Genomic DNA, 19,712 nt, shown 5'->3' on the forward strand with positions numbered 1-19,712 from the left:
TTTCTTTTTTAAAATAGAAATTATGTCATTGTTTAACTTTATTCTTTACTGCTTTTGTTTGTTGAGTCAATCTTTCTATTTAATTTTGACCAGCCTGTAATTTGGCTTATAGACCAGGCTGCTCCCAAACTGCTGAGCTCTTTCTGTCTTTCTTCCCCTGCCTGTTGGCTGGGATTACAGGCATGCAATAACAGGTCAACCTTCTTTAACTTCAAATATCACTTTTCTGTGTTAGAAATAATTGTATCCAGAAACCAGTTGTGGATCCCCAGGTGACTTTAAGACAATTTTAAAGACAACCTAATAAAAAATAAAGATAGCTTATATGGATATTGTTTTTATGGATGATCACTAAATAAAAAGTGAAAGAAATATAATATAAGAGGTTTTAAATATTCGGTGTTGCCTTCCAGGAAAACCGTACCAATTTCACTCTAATCATACTTGTCCTAAGACAGAAAGTACACTTAGAGTTTGAATGTGTACATCAGTTAATATTTAATAAATGTCGTTTTCTAGCTTCCATGTCTTTAATATCATCTGTGCCATTCTGGCCTCCCCTACTCAATGTAATCCCAGTGGTGTTGGGAATGCTTTGGTTAAATGGCTTGACGAAGTCTAACTTTGCTACCTGTAATTTACAGATGCTCACCTCTGTCACTTTGAACTTTTTACCTACTAAAAAAACTTACTCTGTCTTGAAGCTGAACCTTTGGCTGGATTTCCAATGTAGCTCACAGTATAGTTGTGGAATACAAAAGCATTACTGACATTGTGTTTCAAACATAAAGTTAAAGTCAACTGGAAATCGGACAAGAGAGCCTGTTCATGACCAAATGAAAATTTTAGTCTGTTCTTCACCTTGATTTCTATGAAATAAACTTTACTGTTATTTGGTTAAGTGGCATTTAAACAAAAATTATTGTATTTATCCCATAAGTATGTGGGATAATCAAGTTGAAAATAATTGACCACTAATTTCTATTCTTAACTTTGAACTATAAACGATGGCAATTGAGGTAATCTAACAGCTCTTTTTTGGTGAGTAAGTGCTCACACACATAGTTTTTAATCTTTGTGCTATTTTCAGGGAGAAAAGTATGCAAAATCATTCTGATAAATTGTTATAGCTGGCATTTTAGAATGGTTTAGAATTTTAATAATTTATGAGAATTAAATATTTGCACAACAAGTATATACTTTCTTGGGTTACATTTATGAGCTAAGAGGAAACTCAGAACTACGGAAAATCTAATTTCAATGTGGTGGACATTTTTTTCCTTGAGCCAAAGTCTATGACTGTAGCCTAGTGTAGTGGTCAGAATAAAAGTGGCCCCTATAGGCTCATAAGGAGTAGCACTATGAGGACGTGTGGCCTTTTGGGAGTAGGTGTGGCCTTGTTGGAGGAAGTGTGTCACTGAGGCTAGGCTTTGAGGTTTCTAATATGCAAGCCAATCCTAGTGTCTCTCTTTCTTCCTGGTGACAGCTGATCCAGATCTAGAACTTTCTGCTCCTTCTCCAGCACTATATCTGCCTGTGCTCAGCCATACTTCACACCGTGATGATAATGGACTACACCTCTAAAACTGTAAACTGACCACAATTAATCACTTTTTTTTTATAAGTTGTAAAGGTCATAGTGTCTTTTCATAGCAATAGAAACCCTAACTAACACACATAGACTATCCTAAAACCGTGATCCTTTTGCCTCGGGCTTCTGAGTGCCAAAAATTACAGGCAACCACTACCATACCTAGCACAAACATTCCAGTTTAAAAGCATTGTCTACAAAGCATAATTCAGTAGAGATAGTTCTTTCATGAATCACATCAAATTTTAATGACCCATGAACTGAGAAGAGTTTTGGTAAAATTTACCATGACTCCAAGGCAATCTATAAAACTTGTATTTTGTATTCAGCCATATAATCTGTGTCCTGATTTTGTAAATCATCTTGTACTTTCATTTTTACTAGTTATTCTTTCTTTCCCAAAATATTATCGGTTTTCCCTTTGAGGCGTTGTAATTGTACCATCATCTGGTAGGTTTGCACTGTTATTTTCTTAGATGTTTATTTTACTTTTTATCTTGCCCTCATAATTCTGAACTCCTGCCCCCTTTCTATTTACTCTCATCAAGAGACCTTACGTATTTCCTAAAGAAAATGTAGCAACAAGAATTATTTCACCTTTCTCAACAAATCTATTAACCTATCACAGCTATTTTTTGCTCTCTTCCTTCCTGCCTTGTTAAAATGAATAGGATGCCCTGCCCCTATGCAAGGACATTGTTTCCCAGCTGCTCTTGATTAGTCATTGCCTCTTACCATCTTCATACTTTCTCCCATATCATCCCACCAATGGAAAAACATAGTAAAATGCAGATTACTAAAAGAGACTCACGCTGGACTTCCTACAGTCTTGCATTTCCCTCTTCATACCTCTGTTAACTCTCTTTGATAACGAGTCGAACTGACGCAATCTAAAGTCAAGAACAAATACTTGACTAGATTAGGTGGGCCTGTGGGCATGCCTGTGAGGAATTTCTTAATTGAGTTGATTGAAGTGAGAAGACTTATTCTTGGGGTGGCAGTGTTTCATCTGCTCGACCCTAGAATGACTGAAAGAGAGAAGCAGAGATGCTGTGGGACAATGGTTTTTTATCCTGTCCCTTGTATTATTTTTTTTAATAAAATGCTGATTGGCCAGTAGCCAGGCAGGAAATATAGGTGGGCCGTGGCAACAAGAATTCTGGAAAGAGGGAAGCTAAGTCTGCAGTTGTTACCCAGACACAGAGGATGCAAGATATGACTGCCTAGCTGAAAATGGCTACCAAGGCACATGGCTAACACAGACAAGAATTATGGGCTGATATATGTTATAAGAATTAACTAGGGCTGGAGAGATGGCTCAGAGGTTGGGAGCACTGGCTGCTCTTCCAGAGGTCTTGAGTTCAATTCCCAGCAACCACATGGTGGCTCACAACCATCTGTACTGAGATCTGGCGCCCTCCTCTGGCGTGCGGGCATACATCAAGGCAGAATGTTGTATACATAATAAATAAATAAATCTTTAAAAAAAAAAAAAAGAATTAACTAATAAGAAGCCTGAGCTACCGGGCCAATCAGTTTATAATTAATGTGGACCTCTGTGTGATTTGGAACCGGGCAGGACAGGGATCAGATAGGACAGAAACCTCAGTCAACACAGAGTGAATATAAATGAGAATATGTTCAATATATGTACGCATGCATTCATTGCTCTCTATTTTCGTGTGAATGTGACTAGCTGCTCTGAGGTCTTGACTTCTTGAGTTTCTTGCAATGAAAATTGCAATCTGGAATCCTGAGCTCAATAAACCCTTTCTCCCTTAAGTTGTGAGAATATTTTATCAAAGAACCAGGAACTGAAACTTAAACTATCTCATCAAAGCTCTGAGGGAGATTTTATATCTCCCTTCTTTTTTATTGATTTTTATTGAGCTCTACATATATCTCCCTTCTTATGTCTTCAAATTCTATTCCCTCAGCCTGTGCCAGTCTGAGTCAACCTTGCTGCTTCAGTGACAACCATCTTGAAAAGGGGACCAGAGATCTCTATGTTGTCAAACTCAGTAGACACTTCTCTTTTGTTTTGTTGTTGTATGACAAAACTTTATCTGGGGAGACACTACATACATGCTCACTCACTCCAAATAGGGAACATGGATGCCACCTAAGTCCAATGAGTTTTATTGGTATTAATTACATAGAGGAATATGGGCGAGGAGATACTTACAGGAGCAGAAATTACTAAGAGACAGTTACATCACCAGTACCACCCCAGCAGGGAGGCAATTTACAAATTCCGGGAACCTGGAGCACACTGTACATCCTATAGGCAGCTTAACAGGTTGAAGAATGTCTTCTCCAGATGACTCAGTTGATCTAAGCTCTTCTAGGAAACTACTGGATTCTGCTTCTTCAAGCAGCTGGTCTGATCTCAGCCTTCTTTGCAGGTTAGCTTGTTTGAGGGAGAGTCTTAACAGTTTAGCTTCTTTGTCTGACAGGGATACTCAATAATTTGTCTCACAGGGACACTCAGATTGCTTACTTTTTTATTATTGCCTACTCTAGTGGGGAGGGGCCTAATGAATCTGGTCAGTTTCAGGGATATCCTGCGACCTTTTTGAATTACCTTCCTGCTCAAGGAGCTTCCCTGAAGGGTGGAATGTTACAATCGCAAACTGTTTTATACCATAAACTCTCAGCAGAATTCTTTACAATTAATCACACCTTCACACCTTGGACTCTGGAGAAATCCCTCCCTCATGAATCCACATTCTCTTGTGGTACAAGGGTGGGCCTGCATTTTTATATACTTTTTATTTAGTTTTCTAATCACCTTTCCAGTTGACTTAAATGCTATTATTTGTTAAAGTCTCCTTATTTTGTAATTTTATCTTTAGCCTCTTTAGTGGAGTGATCAGCAAATGTACCAAGGACACATCAGTTACTTCACTACTACCTGACACCTCACGTGGACCATATCAAAACTGAATTCTGTATTTTCTCACCCTTATCCCTGTTAGGCTTACTGTATGTTTGTAAATATTTTACATTCTCAAATTCAGAGTTCAAAATAATAGTCTAGGATTCATCCTGAATGTTGCCCTTGCTCTTGGTCCCCATGAATCTAAACACTCGCCTGCCATGTAGGATCTAGCTCGCGTCTCTTCATTTCTGTGGATACCATATGTCTTAAACTGCACTTTCTCCCTTCATATCTAGTACCCTTATCTGCTTCCTTATGAAGATGTCAGAAACGTATTTGGAAAAAGTAAGCCAGATTGTTTTATCACCATACCTAACTTTTTGATGGCATTCCATGGACTCTAAAACTCCCTCAGGGGTCAGGCTATCTAGAGGGACAGCTATTAGCTGCTTCTCTCATTTTTATTCATGCTAGTCTTGCCCTGTCTTGCAAGCTTTTTGGACCTTTGGTCTTTTGAACATTCTACATTCATCACCCTCAGTTTGTGCATGTACTTTTCTCTGTTCAGAAGGCCAAATTCCACTCTGTGTTCCTTCCTTCAGAGTAAGGAGTCTTCTCATCGTTCTGTTCTCAATGCAAAGAGCTTGTGAAGAATGCCTATCTGTTGTGACTGTGCCCACCCCATGATTCTGCCACATTTTCTTCTTTTATTGCCTTCATCACAATAATCCTGACCTGGCAGTTGCTGAAGGGATGCATTTTTTACTTAGGGTGACAAGGACCTTTTACCTGTTCAGTGTCACTTCCAAGTAAGAGCAATTAGTGGCATACAGTACAGACTTGGAAAAGATTGGTTGAATGTTGAATGAAGAAAGACTATGTCTTATTCCCTAGACTACTGTCTTATTTAGCAGTTGCCACAGTAGGAAGTGAATTTGTGTGTTCGTGGCTTGTTTGGCACAGGCAAAAATTCCTACCAGAGTGTTTCTCATAGAATACAGGGTAGACACCAAGTCCAAATATTGTGTAGTGTTTGATTGTTATGTATCACCTCATTCAATAATGTTTTAAAATATGAACTACAAAAAAAGAGCTCTGGGAATGGCTTAAATTAAGTGAAACTTTGATTAGGAATATGTCTCAGTGAATATTCATTTCTGGTAGCGTGGCATGATTCTTCATCATATGCAATATCCATCAGTTCACTTTTCTCATAGGAAGCAAAATAGCCTGTCCTCTTTTACTTGATTAAAAAACTGAGTCAAGCAAAACACTAAAGGACTTTTTAATCATCAGAGAAAGATTAAATTATGCTCTATCTCCTTTTAGAGTGAATACCTTTTAGCTTAATTCTGGAAACCACGGGTCTGTTTTAATGAAAGTTTAGATAATTTTGCAGCCACTGTGGTATCTGTGAAGTACCATACCTTTACAAGCATGGCTTGGAAAGATATTTGGCTTTAGATACAAATACTTAGAATGTTTAAACTAATTATGATGCTTTATGAATCTGAATCCAGGGCTCTACCCATGCTAAGTTAGCACTCTATTAACCCAGATAGGCCAGCCCTAATAACCCTGCTTTTAAATCATTTATGAAGTTAGGTTTTCTTTTTACTTCACAGTGAAAAAGATACTGCTCATCGGATTGTTTCAAACAGGATGATATTTGTGTTATAGACATCAGTTGTTTAAAGTCAAAGTATGACATTCATTGGAAGAGCAATATTTATAAGTGCTTGCATGCAGACACATTCGTGGGGCCCTGGTCTGGCAGGTGTCTGCAGCAGGACTTTCTTCTGTTCTTGGTTATGTCCCCTTTCTCACTTTCCTCTGTACACTCCACCTGTACTGGTAAAGTCAATGAAAGGAGAACCAGGAGGTGGGTAAAAGAAGAGAGATCAGTGGTCACTAGCCACTCTCAACACATCTACTCTCGAGTTTAGGGACCAGTAACAGTACTTTATGACTTTTGTGGTAGGACGTGGATGACGAGTGTAACCAACAAATCGCTGTGATTTTCCCAGCCCAGGGTACTTTCAATCCTTAGTGGACAAGAAGATAGAAAATTTTAATGGCTACTTAGAAGGCAATTAAAACCTGCCCAAAAAGAAGAACGTACAGATCCCACCTATAGTCAGCTACCCTCATACCAGTGAGAAGCTCACTTGGGCTACATCCAACCTCTAGTTAATAATACTGTGGCTCTCCATGTCTAGGACAATACTCTCTATGATAATGATGCAATAGAAACTTCAAGTACTAAAAAGGATATTGAAAAGAGTCTACTTATAAACTTAAGTAGGATATATTAAGATATACAATGTACAATACATCTAAAGAAGCAAGCTGTCCAATATGACTGGACGGTAACAAGTGCACCCTCCAATATGAATGGAAGATAAGTACTGGACTGACGAGACATGTTAGAAACTATGAGAAAGTTATGTACTATAATTGAAGTTCAGGGTTGCTGAGGAAATTTGTACTAATGTTTATTCACCTAGATAAATCTCTAATTCGTCTCCATTCCTATTAAAAAAGAAGGCAAATCTGACTTAAACCGGCAATTAGGTCCATCTCTCTACCAAATAACAGAAATCTAGTGGGCTGGGGTTATGTAAGTCACAACCACCATTAAGTCCTGGGCTGCTTGTTAGTTACTTGCATTGTTATCAGGAAAAGCTTGATTCTACTAGGTGGGCGAGATGACCCAAGAAAAGAACTGTTTGAATTATTTTTATAATTGTTCTAGTGCCATCATTCAAGGTAGCAAGCAAAGATGGTAGAATCAGGATTCCAACCTAGGCATCCGGCCCTTGGAGTAGACCCTGGTGACTACTACTACTGTGTATATTCTACTGATGGATTAACATAAGGCTTAAATCATAGGCATGCTGAAATTCAATGCAGTGTAAAGTCATTTAATATAATTTAAAACTGCAGTTCCCAAGAAATATATGAAATTGTATTAACTATAATGTTATATGTTATTATTGAAGGGAACATTATATTTTTCTTTCCCATACCTTGAAATCTTTCTTACTTTGCTGATAATTATGGTAATATGCATTTCAGCAGCATGTTAGAAATTTGCACACATTTATAGATGATGTTATGTAATTCCCACTGTTACTTTCTGACCTGACAAAATCAATATTGTAATCTATGTTTGAGAAGTGAGAATACTGTGACTCAGTGAAGTTAAGGAAATTGGCACTGGGGTATTGTTCGGCTAGTGAAGTGCTTGCCACACAAACCTAAACACCAGAGTTCAGTACCTAGAAAGGACATGAGGTCCTAGGAGTGGTAGCTTGTACTTCTTACCTCAGCGTCCCAGAAGTAGAGACAAGAGAATCCCTGGTACTCACTGCCCAGCCAAACCAGTTAAATTGCTGTCCTAGTGAAAAAAATATTATCTCAAACACAGAGAGAAAAAAAATGGGGTATTGCCACCGAGGAATCCACCGAAGGTTATCTAACCTCCACAAGTTGCCCCATAATCCTGCACCTACACACATGTGCATGCATGCTTCCATACATGTGCACAGTACACATGTGAACACTCACACATGGCTGCATGGACATGGACATACATGTTAAGACACCTGCTCCAGTGCCCATTGACAGTGATTGAGAAGGCTGTCACACATATTATCTGGTGATTTACTGTGGCATGCTGTCTTTTCTGGTGCTATTTCTCTTCCAGCAGATTGAAAACTAATTTTTATAATGCAGCTTGTCGTTGTAAGTGTGTGTACATATATGCTAGTGGATGTGCAGAGCAGGGACGCCGCCTGACCGCATGTTCTCTCTTTCTCTGTAAAGATCCTGATCGCCAGCATCATGTGCAGTTACAACAAAAATGACTGGATGGAACTCTCCAAAATGGCTGAGGTAAAAACTTCCGCAGTTTATATTTATTCTATTCCCTGCTCCCATTTTTATTAGTTTTAAGTAAAGAGCTGCCACAAGAAATAATACAGTAGAAGTAAAATTGAATAGAAAATGTAAGTTAAAGCATTTTTATTATAAATTGTTTACTATGTGTTTTCATTTAGATGATGGAAATGTAAATGTAAGAGGAATCTATTCTATAAAAGCAGTCCCTTGGATTTCACAGGGTACCAAATTCCCTTTATTCTATGAATCCACAGACTCTCCATTTGCATATTAAGCAAACAGCATATTATGATGGATGCCATGATAAAATTTAATTCTACCTCTGAGAGTCTAACTTGATCTTACCTTGCCTTTAGGCAAACTAGTTTGACAGTAAGAGGAGAGATTCTGAATATAAAAGTCTTGAATATTTAAAATATAAAAGGTTCATTTAATACTGTTCTCGTTTGAATGCCGGAATGTAGAAAGCAAAGTGCTTGGACGGAATGCAGCTGAATGGCACACTCGTCGGCCCGCATGCCTCAGTATAAACTGAGCCTTACGCAAATGCAGACACTAACCATGGGCCTAGGGTTTGTATTCCAAATAGAAAAATATACCCTTAAAGAAATACACTTATGTCCGTCATTCTGTCAGGCAACCTGGGTGAGACCCTCCTGGCTGGAGGTCGTGAGAAGCTCTCAGCCACGCTGAAGACTGAACCTAGGAAGACTTTTGAAGTAATTGACCTGACATTACAAAATATCATCATGTTCTCCATAGTGTTCAGATATGTTGATTGTACATTTTACTTGGATATTTTTAAAACTGTGAAGGGAAAAATTGCTTCTGGGACTTAGGGGGTGAAATTAAACATGATCTGTAATTGGCTTCGTGATCTTCTGTGCTGGGTCCATTTTATACATGTATTTACCTAATTGACCATGAAATCTTCCACAGAGCCCGTGCTTGGCATGAGCTTTGCCAATTTTAAGCTGACTATGATAAATGGCTTTATCATGCTGCGTGCTTCTCTGCTTTTCTGAAAGAATAAAATACTTTTAAAAATTATTTCCTTCAGTAATGGACATTAATTTTTAAGTGGGAGAGTTTACTTACAAAAGCCAAAAGGCTGTAATTATGAGCATATTAGCAAATTATCACTTTCCATCTTCTTCTTTAATTTCTCTTTTATTTATTCTTGTTCTCTCAATACTGTTTGCCAGAGACAAGAGAAAAGAGTCTGCTTTCTATCAAGTCAGAACAATCTGTCATATCTCCATAGGAGAGTCATATACATGTCAAGAAGGAAAAGTTATACATACTGTCAATGAAACCAACACGCTTCCTGTAACGTTAGGCTATCCTAGGTTTAACATGAAGAGAATACTCATAGGCCTTTGCATCCCCATGGAGGTAGCAGGGCAGCAGCGATCAGCAGGATTCCATCACACTGCATGCTATACATACCCAATACCATTTTAATATAATGTTTTACTCATTCTTTGATAATTTTATGCATTTATACAATTATTTAGATTATATTCACCTCCCTCCAACTTAGGATCCTCTCTGAGACCCCTTTCATGTCACCTTCCCAACTTCACGGTGTCTTCTTGATCATATTGCTTTTTTTTTTTTAAATCTCTGTAGCTTGGGAACCTGTCCTGGAACTCCCTCTGTAGACCAGGCTGGCCTCAAACTCACAGAGATTTGCCTGTCTCTCCCTTCAAGTGCTGGGATTAAAGGTGTACACCACCACTGCCTGATTTTTTTTTATCTTTCTTTTCAGTGAGTTATTCTTTTGAATGAGTTACTTTAGGTCTGCAAGGTAGTTCCTTGGGTACAGGTGTTTGCCACCAATCTTGATGACCTACATGGTGCAAGGAAGGAACAGACTTTCTATCAGTTTGTTCTTTGATCTCCACACACTGTGGCATGTCCATGCGTGCCCATACTCATATACATAATAACTGTATTTAAAAGGGAAAAGAGAACCAAACACTACTTTTGTTTTTATGAACCCACTCTTCAAAACATATATTTTTAACAATGGAAAAATTCACAATAAAATAAATCGAAAATATTTTCCATCCAAAGTTACTCTACCATCTAACAGGGATAATTCCTGTGAGTGGCATCAGGAATCGCATACTACACTACTGTGCCAACACTTTTAAGGGTAGCAAGTGGCTAGATGTGGCATATTGAAGGATGCAACCCCTGAGCAGTAACAGTGTGGACAAGATGAACTAGAGTAGGAGGGAAAGTGAATATAGAAAGGTGCATTAGAGAGCCAGCAAAAGCTTCCCGTGGAAACAGAGCAGACCAAGGAGAGCACTAGAGATCATCCTTCCTCCCACAGAACTTAGAGAAGAGGAAACAAAGGGCTGATCCTTCTTTCCTCCAGTTTCTGTTGGTGAAATCTTATAAGACTGTTGAATATGTGCTGGACCCCTCTGGGCAGTCAGACATCATGGCGTTCATCCAAACCCAGAACTGGAATGAAGACCAGAGCTCTCTGAGCTCTTGTTTGAACAGGGGCAATGCAAGCTATGAGTATTCCTGGGTTTCATATAAAAGAAGACTGTGGGCTCTAGCACAGTAATTATGCTGACAACAATGGGGACTAGGGCTTTGAGAGTGTGTGTCTGGGAGGTGAGCAAAACCATCAGAGGTGAGGAAGTATACAGACTCCTTGTGGGTAAGGTAGCCACTCTCCCAGCAAAGCTTAACTACAATAACTATTGACCCAGATGTCAATAGCTTTTATGAGTTCAAAATATTGGGTGTGTTTATATATATTTAAGTGTATTTGTGTATGTGAAGCGCAATTAATAAAAACTCAGATATTGGGGTTCAACCTGAAAACCAGAAAAGCAAAGCATCCAGTCACTGGCTCTTGCCTTGACCTCAGTCCGGAAACGGAGTTCCTACCTCCAGAAATCTCAGAATGAGTCTCAGACTGAGAGTTGTCTCTTCCCACTGTATAATCCTCTCTAGTTCTGGGGTTGAGGGTTTGCACCACTACCACCTGGTTTCTATGGCATATTAGTGTGACTATTGGGATTAAAGGTGTGTGTCATTGTAGCTACTGCCTGGTCTGTAAGGCTGGCCAGTGTGACTGGTTTGCTTTTTCTGATCCTCAGGCCAGTTTTATTTATTAAGATATAAATATAATGCCAGTACACATGTGTGTATGTGAATGTGGAGGCCATAGGTGGACTTCTCAATTGTTCTCCATGTTACCTTTGGAGGCACCGTCTCCTGCTGAACCTGGAACCCACTGGACTGTTCAGAATGTCTGCCCAGTGACCAGTGCTGGGATTGTAGATAACCAGCATTGTAGATGCACTTGCATTGTGGGTATCAAACTCAGGTCCTCCATCTTCTGTTGCCTGCACTTTACCAACTGAGCCATCTCTTTAGCTGACAGCAAATTCTCAACTTGACCTTTAGGTCTTACATGTGCTGTCCTTAACCTAACCCCCACCAGGTATTTTCCATTGACTTTCTACACTTTTGGCTCCCACTGATATCATTTCCTCTTCCTACACATGGTTTGGGCTTTTATTAATTGCTTTTTTTAATTCATTTATTTATTAAGGATTTCTGCCTCCTCCCTGCCACCACCTCCCATTTCCCTCCCCCTCCCCCTATCAAGTCCCTCTCCCTCATCAGCTCAAAGAGCAAACAGGGTTTCCTGGCCTGTGGGAAGTTCAAGGACCGCCCACCTCCATCCAGGTTTAGTAAGGTGAGCATCCAAACTGCCTAGGCTCCTCCAAAGCCAGTATGTGCAGTAGGATCAAAAACCCATTGCCATTGTTCTTGAGTTCTCAGTAGTCCTCAGTGTCCGCTATGTTCAGCAAGTCAGGTTTTATCCCAGGCTTTTTCAGACCCAGGCCAGCTGGCCTTGGTGAATTCCCAATAGAACATCCCCATTGTCTCAGTGTGTGGGTGTTGTATTACTTTGTGCTGCCCATATACTCCTGTGCATAAGGCCATCTACTGAAGTATGGTTAGTCTACAAAGAACCAACCACATGAGAGAGAGAGAGGGGGGGGGTGGGAGAGAGAGAGAGAGAGAGAGAGAGAGGGAGGGAGAGAGAGAGAGAGGGGGGGGGGAGGGGAGAGGGGAGAGGGGAGAGGGGAGAGAGAGAGACTTCATTCTCCTTCCTTCCGACAACTGTCCAGAGATGCTCAGTTAGAGTGGGAGATCGAGAACTCTTCCCAGCCTGTGCTGGAAAGTCGGCTGTCCTAATCTTGCACAGGCAACCACAGCTTCTGCAGGTTTATGAGCGCTGCTGCACTGGGCTGTCCAGGAGATGCTGTTTTATTATGATCCCCCTCTCACACTCCTTTTGCCCCCTCTTTCTTAATGTCCACTGAGCCTTGAAGAGGGGCTGCGATACAAACATCCTGATTGTGGCTGAGCACTCCATAGGCACACATCCCCTCCTCTTTGTCCAGTAGAGAGTTTCTGAGTGAGCCAGTGTCCACTTCACAAAGAAACTTCTCTGATAAGATCTGAGAGCTGCACTGTGGTAGAGAAATCCAAATTTAGGGAACAGTTATATATTATGTCCATTAAGCCGACTAATAGTAGTGACTCCATGATTGAGGCTTAGGGCCTCTCCAGCCGTGGGTCTGGGGCTAGGTTCGCAGCCCCAGGCATGTTTTCTCTTATGGAGCAGGTCTTAAATCTTAGCAGAGAACATCTCTAACACATTTCTAATATGGAGTTTAGCTATTCCTCCAGTCGTGAATGTTTTCCCTTGCCCCTGCCCCCTTTGTCTTTTTTTTTCCACAGTCCTTTTTAAGTAAGATAGGTGTATCTTGGGTTAAGTCATTAAAATCTTTGTGACTAACAGGAGTTGGATGACTCACCAATGTTAGCCCAGTTCCACTTTCTTTAACATTTCATGCTAACTCAGCAATTAAGACTTTTTTTTTTTTTGAATGGCTGTGGCTGTTTGGAAATAGACTCCCTTGAAGATGGTTAAGCCCTGTGACAGAAATATTCAGAGGTAAAATGAAATTCCTCAGGCCCTGGGTGTCACCCAACGCAGCCTCATTGCAATTTTTAAGGCCTAAATATTTATTCCAAGACCTCTCTTAGGTATATTTTGGTAATAGATACACATGTATGTTATCTGGGAAATTTAAATAATTATTCTCAGATAAGACTATGTTATAGGTGTTTACGAATTGTTATTTGAACAGCCTTCTGAAGCCATAAGGATGCTGAAAGATGATGTTTTCTTAGCCCAGTGCAGCACTCCTAGGTGGGGAAAAAATGGCTTCTTTCTCTTTGTGTCTCCACGTGTGTCTACTAGACAGCCTCACATCCATGACTGACACACTACGTGTGTACACACTGGGATGTGAATGGAAACAGAATCAACAAACAGGAAAGCCCCCCAGAACATTCAAGTCCCGGCTTTGTCACTACACATTCTCTGATGCACAAGAAATGCTTTCCATGACTTCCTCAGTGGTGACATCGCTATCTCCAGGAGGTGTTCTAAGTGGCTCTTGATTGATGCATTTCCAGTTTCTATACTGGATTTATAAGGGAATTGCATGCACGTCTATAATGTGTTTTGCTCTTGTTTTCCTCCTCCCTCCCTCCCTCCCTCTTCTTATTTGCCTCCCTGCTCCTGAGAGTCCTCTTCACTCTTTTATAAACTTTGTATCTACTTTTACATCACATATACACATGATTTTACATAGCTGTGTGAAGTCTGGACGCTGAAAATGAAAGACAAGATGTGGTATTTGTGTTTTACTTAAGGAACAAACGATTCCTAACAAGTTGATAATAATTCACCCATTGATAAAAATCACTGGATAGGTCAGAGGATCTACTTTCAAGATGCTTTGCGATGGGTCATTTGACTCTTTTATGTTTGGTTTATCAACCATAAAATGGGCATGATGATATCTCTTAGCTTTTGGAGTTGTTTGAGAGCCAAAGTAAGATAAAAACAAAAGGGTTAGTAAAATACCCTTGCATATGGAATGTACTCAATTAGCCTTAGCTGTCATCGCCTACCACAGTGGTTAACTGTCAGTTTGCAAAGACATATGCATAATATAAATATGTGTAAAGTGCCCCTAAAGATGTGTTAATCTAAAGTGACAGTGATTTGCTACCAATTTTTAAGTAAATCAGTCTAAAGGAAATACCCCAAATAACTACAGAAAGTATTATTGTACTGCCATATACAGTTCCAATGCCCAATCTAAATTAAGTGGATGATGCCCATATGGCATGAATTGGGGATAGATCACATTCCTGGCACTTTAGACTTACCCATTTGCAGACTACGAAGGCTTACTGACTCACCTAAAACTGCCCCAATCCTTTACAGCCAAATTCAGAAGCCAGTAGGCTGGGCCCTTTCTATACTCACTGAAAGCCAGCAGGAAGAAAACAGCATGATTTACAGTCATTGTTATGTAATAGGAAGCATTTCCAAATTGGGTTATGGTAGCAAAGCCGCATAATGTGTCCATGTTTGAAAACACGGGAAATGATCAAATGGACCTTCACAAATGCACAGAAGAGAATGCAGGTGCACTAATGAACGAAGATGGGCAAGAAAATCAGCTGAGAAATAACTAGAATTCAGTTTGTTATGATCACTCTTGAAATTTGTGAAACAGAAGAAAACAATTAGGAAGTAAGGAGAAATATTGAGGAAACAGCTTTTGCCTTAAAGAACAACCTGGTATGTTTAGTAAATAGTCAATTTTTTTTAATAAAGGCCTTTCTGTGAGGCAATACATATGTGATATTATTTTTGAATTCTATTCAAGCCTCTAACTGCAAACTTACTGTTAGATTCTAGAAGTGGGTAGATAATGAAAAACTTGGCAAATTTAATATATGTGTCCTATAACCCTTGAGTTACTGTATTCAATTTTAAAAGGTGTGTGTGTGTGTGTGTGTGTGTGTGTGTGTGTGTGTGTGTGTGTGTGTGGTGTTATGCATGTGAGTGTAGTTGCCATTTTTTCATGCAAAGGCCAGAAGGGAAATCATGTGTCATCTTCTATTCCTTTAAGGCAGGGTCTTTCATTAGCTGGAAAGTTCCTCTAAGGATGCCCATCTCTGTCCTCTCCCAACAATAGGGTGACAGACACACAAAGCCTTACCAGAATTTACCTTCCATGCTGAATTCAAACCCCGGTTCTCATGCTTGAACAGCAATATTCTTACCCGCTGCTTTAGCTGGAGTTTCTATTGCTATGAAGAGACACCATGATCATAGCAACTCTTATAAAGGAAAACATTTAATGAAGTGGATTACAATTATAGAGGTTTAGCCCATTATCATCATGGTGGGGACATGGCAACATGCAGGACATAGTACTGAAGCTGAGAGTCCTCCATCTTGAAAGGCAGGCAACAAGAGGTGAACTGAGACATTGGGCTGTACCTTGAGCATATATGAGACCTCAAAGCCCACCTCCACAGTGACGTACATCCTCCAATAACAGCACAACTCCAACAAGACCACACCTCCTTATAGTGCCTCTCTGTTTGGACTATTAACTTTCAAATCACCACACCCACTGAGCCATCTTCCCAGCCCCTAAAAAGTATTTAAAATATTTCCCAGTAAACATTCCACAAATTTAAAGATGTTCCAAGTATTCTGAACTGTTCTCTACATTTTAAAAGTATCTATTTATGTATTAAAGTATAAGTAATTTAAATTAGAACTCACAGTTATTGAAGTCTAATAAGATAACCAATAGCTTATGCCTCTTGGAATAAGCTGTTTTTAAATATGATGAAATTGGCTTTTAGTTTAGGACACTTTAATTCCACTCATTCATTCTAGGTATCTAACTACATTTTTCTTTACAGGCCTCTTTCCATCATCAATCATCCAGAATTATTAAGAGTTGTTTCTACAGTAGAAGCTGCATAGGAAAGATAAAATATGGTCCCTAACAAAATGCGTTCAAATTTCTATTATCTCATCTAACAGCAAGTCCTGCCATTGAGTACCATGAGTTTCACTTCTCCTGCCCATAGATACATAGTGCAATAACACAGAGATTCTGAGGGTCCAGAGCTGTGAGATGGGTTTTGGGAATCAAGGTACTTATCACCAAGCCCTACAACCTGAACTTGATCCCTAGAACCCAAATCATGGAAGGAGAAAGTGATCTTCTGCATGTTGACCTCTGACTTCTAAATGTGTACAGTGTCCACTCATATAGAAACACACATGAATAGATTTTATTAAAAATTTCTGCCTCCTCCCCACCTCCCATTTCTCTCCCCCTCCTCCCATCCCCCTTCTCCTCCCTCTCCAGTCCAAAGAGCAGTCAGAGTTCCCTACCCCGTGGGAATTCCAAGGTCCTCCCCCCTACATATAGATTTTTAATAAAAATTAAGGTTATGTGAATTACAAAGATGAAATAGAATGCATATGGTGCAGCAAGATACAACTTTCAAACTCTCGATCAATGTTTTGTTGTTGTTGTGTGCAATTTAGCTCCAGAGACAGCGTGTACTTCAGGGGGAAACTGTGGTGAAATCAGTGTTCCAGCTTAGAAGATGTGGTCTTCGTGGTCAATGGGGAACACATCTTGATCTCTGAATAAAGTTTTGCCTTTTCTCTCATTTTCTTTGGGTACCTTACAGGCTTCTGGAGCAGATGCCCTGGAGTTAAATTTGTCATGTCCTCACGGCATGGGAGAGAGAGGAATGGGCCTGGCTTGTGGGCAGGTAAGCACCCCAGGAACTGCCACTGTGTCTATCAGCATGACATAATGATACCCTGTCTGGATCCTTACATCCTTGCCGTACCTTAGGCGAGGAGGCCTGTGGATCTGATGACTGGCTGGAGACTTGCAGGTCCACCTTGTTTAAATATTTAGTGCTTCAAAAAGTGGAAAATGAGGGAAACTGGAATTACAGCAATGGTTGTGTTTTATTGAAGAAATCATATTATGTGCTTGACAGGAAGGAATATCATAACAAATAGTTTTTAAAAGCGCTGAAGCAGAGTTAGCTGATATCCAAGGCAGTGTTCCTTATTCATTTCTTCAGCTGATCCAGTCTCCCTGGGGCAATGCACTGTACACAATGCATTGTTCGCAGTGATTTTGTAGTAAATGGGGCACGGCACAAATTGCGTTTTACAGTTTTTAGCATAAGATCATTATTCCGTAACTGTGTTTGGGGAGTTGCAAAATGATTTTGATGCTGTTCTTATTTAGGAATACAATACATGGAACCTTTATGTTAAAGTAAATTCTAAAAAAAAAAAAAAAAAAACCCTAATGAACAAATGCAAAATAACATGTTAATAGATAGGAAATACGATGTCTATATGCAAGAAGACGTAGTGTGGTGTGTGAAACAGCTTAATGCTTAAAAGGTAAGCTCTTTGAGTATCATATCACCTCTAAGCCCAGAGAAAACAGTGTGAAATAAATAATACAAAACTTTGGCATTGCTGGCAGCTTCCGAGAACTTTTATGTTTACTTGTGTGTCCACACGCGACTAAGGACTCCGTGCTTAGGTGACACCCAACTGTCCCCCACTTCTGTTTTTCTCAGGTCACAGAAGTGACAGGAGTTAAACTCAGAGCCCTTTACTGGAGAAGGGGGGTGTTTTTACATGCTAAAATGAACAAGCGTTTCTATTTTCATGTTCAAATGCAGAGAAGGGTTCTTTAAGTACTTCGTAAATATTTAATCTGCCTAGGGAATGGATTTGCAACTCAGGAAGAAATCATTCTTCTGGACAGCAGGAGGGGAAGGGCTGGCCAGGCATCTTTCACATGTATCCAAGCTCTGCTCACCACAGGTTACCCAGAAGGCCATTAAGCCCAGGAAACACATCCACTATTTAGTGCCACCAAGTCAGGGAAAACCACATTATTTCTGAGTCATATGATGAGCTAACAGTGTGCCAGAGTGTGTGACATAGTCAAAGGGAAGAAGACTGCGCGATGGAGGCGGCTCAAGTCATAAACCACTTGCCACTCAGAGATGAGGATCTATGTGGACCCCAGAACGCTCATAAAACAGCTGGCACTAATGTGGGCACCTGTACCAGCCAGTGCTGGGGAGGCAGAGATGGGGGGATTCCTGAAGGGCTCTGCTCACCCAGCCTAGCAGTTTAGTTAGTAAGCTCCAGTTTCAGAGAGAGACAAGGTCTGAAAAACACAGTGGCGTCCTTGACCTCTGACTGCCACATCCCTACCTGCTCAAGTGCTCAGAAACCCGCATAAGGATGCAGACACAGAAGGATGCCAGGAGGGTACCGGTACTGTCTTGAGTTGGTCCTGAGAAGGCACACTCTTCTCTTGTCCATTGAGCTTGCTCCCATTGTCTATTTCACAGTGTAGACCTCAAAACCCACGTTTATTTCTAAAGGCAAATTACTTGTTGACGCAAGCGTTGGGAAAGAGAAGCATACTCATTTCTTAAAAAAGAGTGCATTCTGGTATTTATGTTTTGCTACAAATATAACAATTATTTGAAAAAGTCCCAGTGGAGTTTCCTCTTTTAGAACAGGTTCTGTTCTTTGCACATATCTGAACTTACCCAGCTGTGAGGTGGTGTGGGCGGATCCTCTCCAGAGAGTTATTTAGACGCATAAACTTTTACAGTCTCGAGCGGAACAGGAATGCCAAAATGCTAAAAATGTTGCCAGTGGAGATATCAGTAAGATTTGGAAAGACTTGGGTTTTTTCGGCTGAAGGAAAGAGGATGTTTCCATTTCGCTTCTCAGCACTGCTAAAACCGAAGCCCATTCTTATGAGACAAGCTTATCAATTTCCTTTTGAATTTTATTATGCTATGAATAAAATCATCAGAAAATAAAGCCAGTTGAATGAACTTTGCTTAGCCTTGGGGGGTGTGAATGTTCAGCTTTCTGAAGGTGAAGGAAGAATATCAGTGTATTTTTGTAAAAGTGTTTTCTATGACTGGCCTTCAAGAGGGGCACAAACAGCCAGGCCTTATTTGTAATTGCCTCTAGCATTCCCCACCCCCGTTTCTCCCCATGTTTCCCACTGGTTCTTCCTCTTTCCCTCAGTTCCATAGTTTCTAGTGCTTGCAAGTTGGTATGTTAGGCAATGTGCACTCAGTGTGTGGTCAGGAAGGAATGAAGGGCTGTTACTGATGGATTCTCCCAACACTGCTCAGAGCTGAGTTTAGGGCTGTCCTGTCAGAGCTTGCTAAATACTTGTGTATGAAGGGGAGGCCAATGCTGGTTCTAGTCCGGGATTTAATCTATCAGCCAAATCTACTATATAACTCATTCTCTCTTCCAAATATTTGTTATTATTGACTTACATCAGCTTTCTCACAAATATCTAATGAGTA

At 40.1% G+C, this 19,712-nt stretch overlaps 1 protein-coding gene across 2 annotated transcripts in view; it reads left to right on the top strand.

Moving 5' to 3' along the window:
• Nucleotides 1–19,712, top strand: part of Dpyd (dihydropyrimidine dehydrogenase) — a 763,700-nt gene that overhangs the window by 490,258 nt on the left and 253,730 nt on the right. For both annotated transcript variants that reach the window (XM_005357199.2, XM_013350051.1), the window contains exons 15-16: nucleotides 8,301–8,369; nucleotides 17,016–17,099. In XM_005357199.2, coding sequence (XP_005357256.1) covers nucleotides 8,301–8,369; nucleotides 17,016–17,099 — 153 coding nt within the window. The remainder of the gene's footprint in view (nucleotides 1–8,300; nucleotides 8,370–17,015; nucleotides 17,100–19,712) is intronic.

The sequence above is a fragment of the Microtus ochrogaster genome, chromosome 21 (genome assembly GCF_000317375.1).
Source record: "Microtus ochrogaster isolate Prairie Vole_2 chromosome 21, MicOch1.0, whole genome shotgun sequence".
NCBI lineage: Eukaryota > Metazoa > Chordata > Mammalia > Rodentia > Cricetidae > Microtus > Microtus ochrogaster.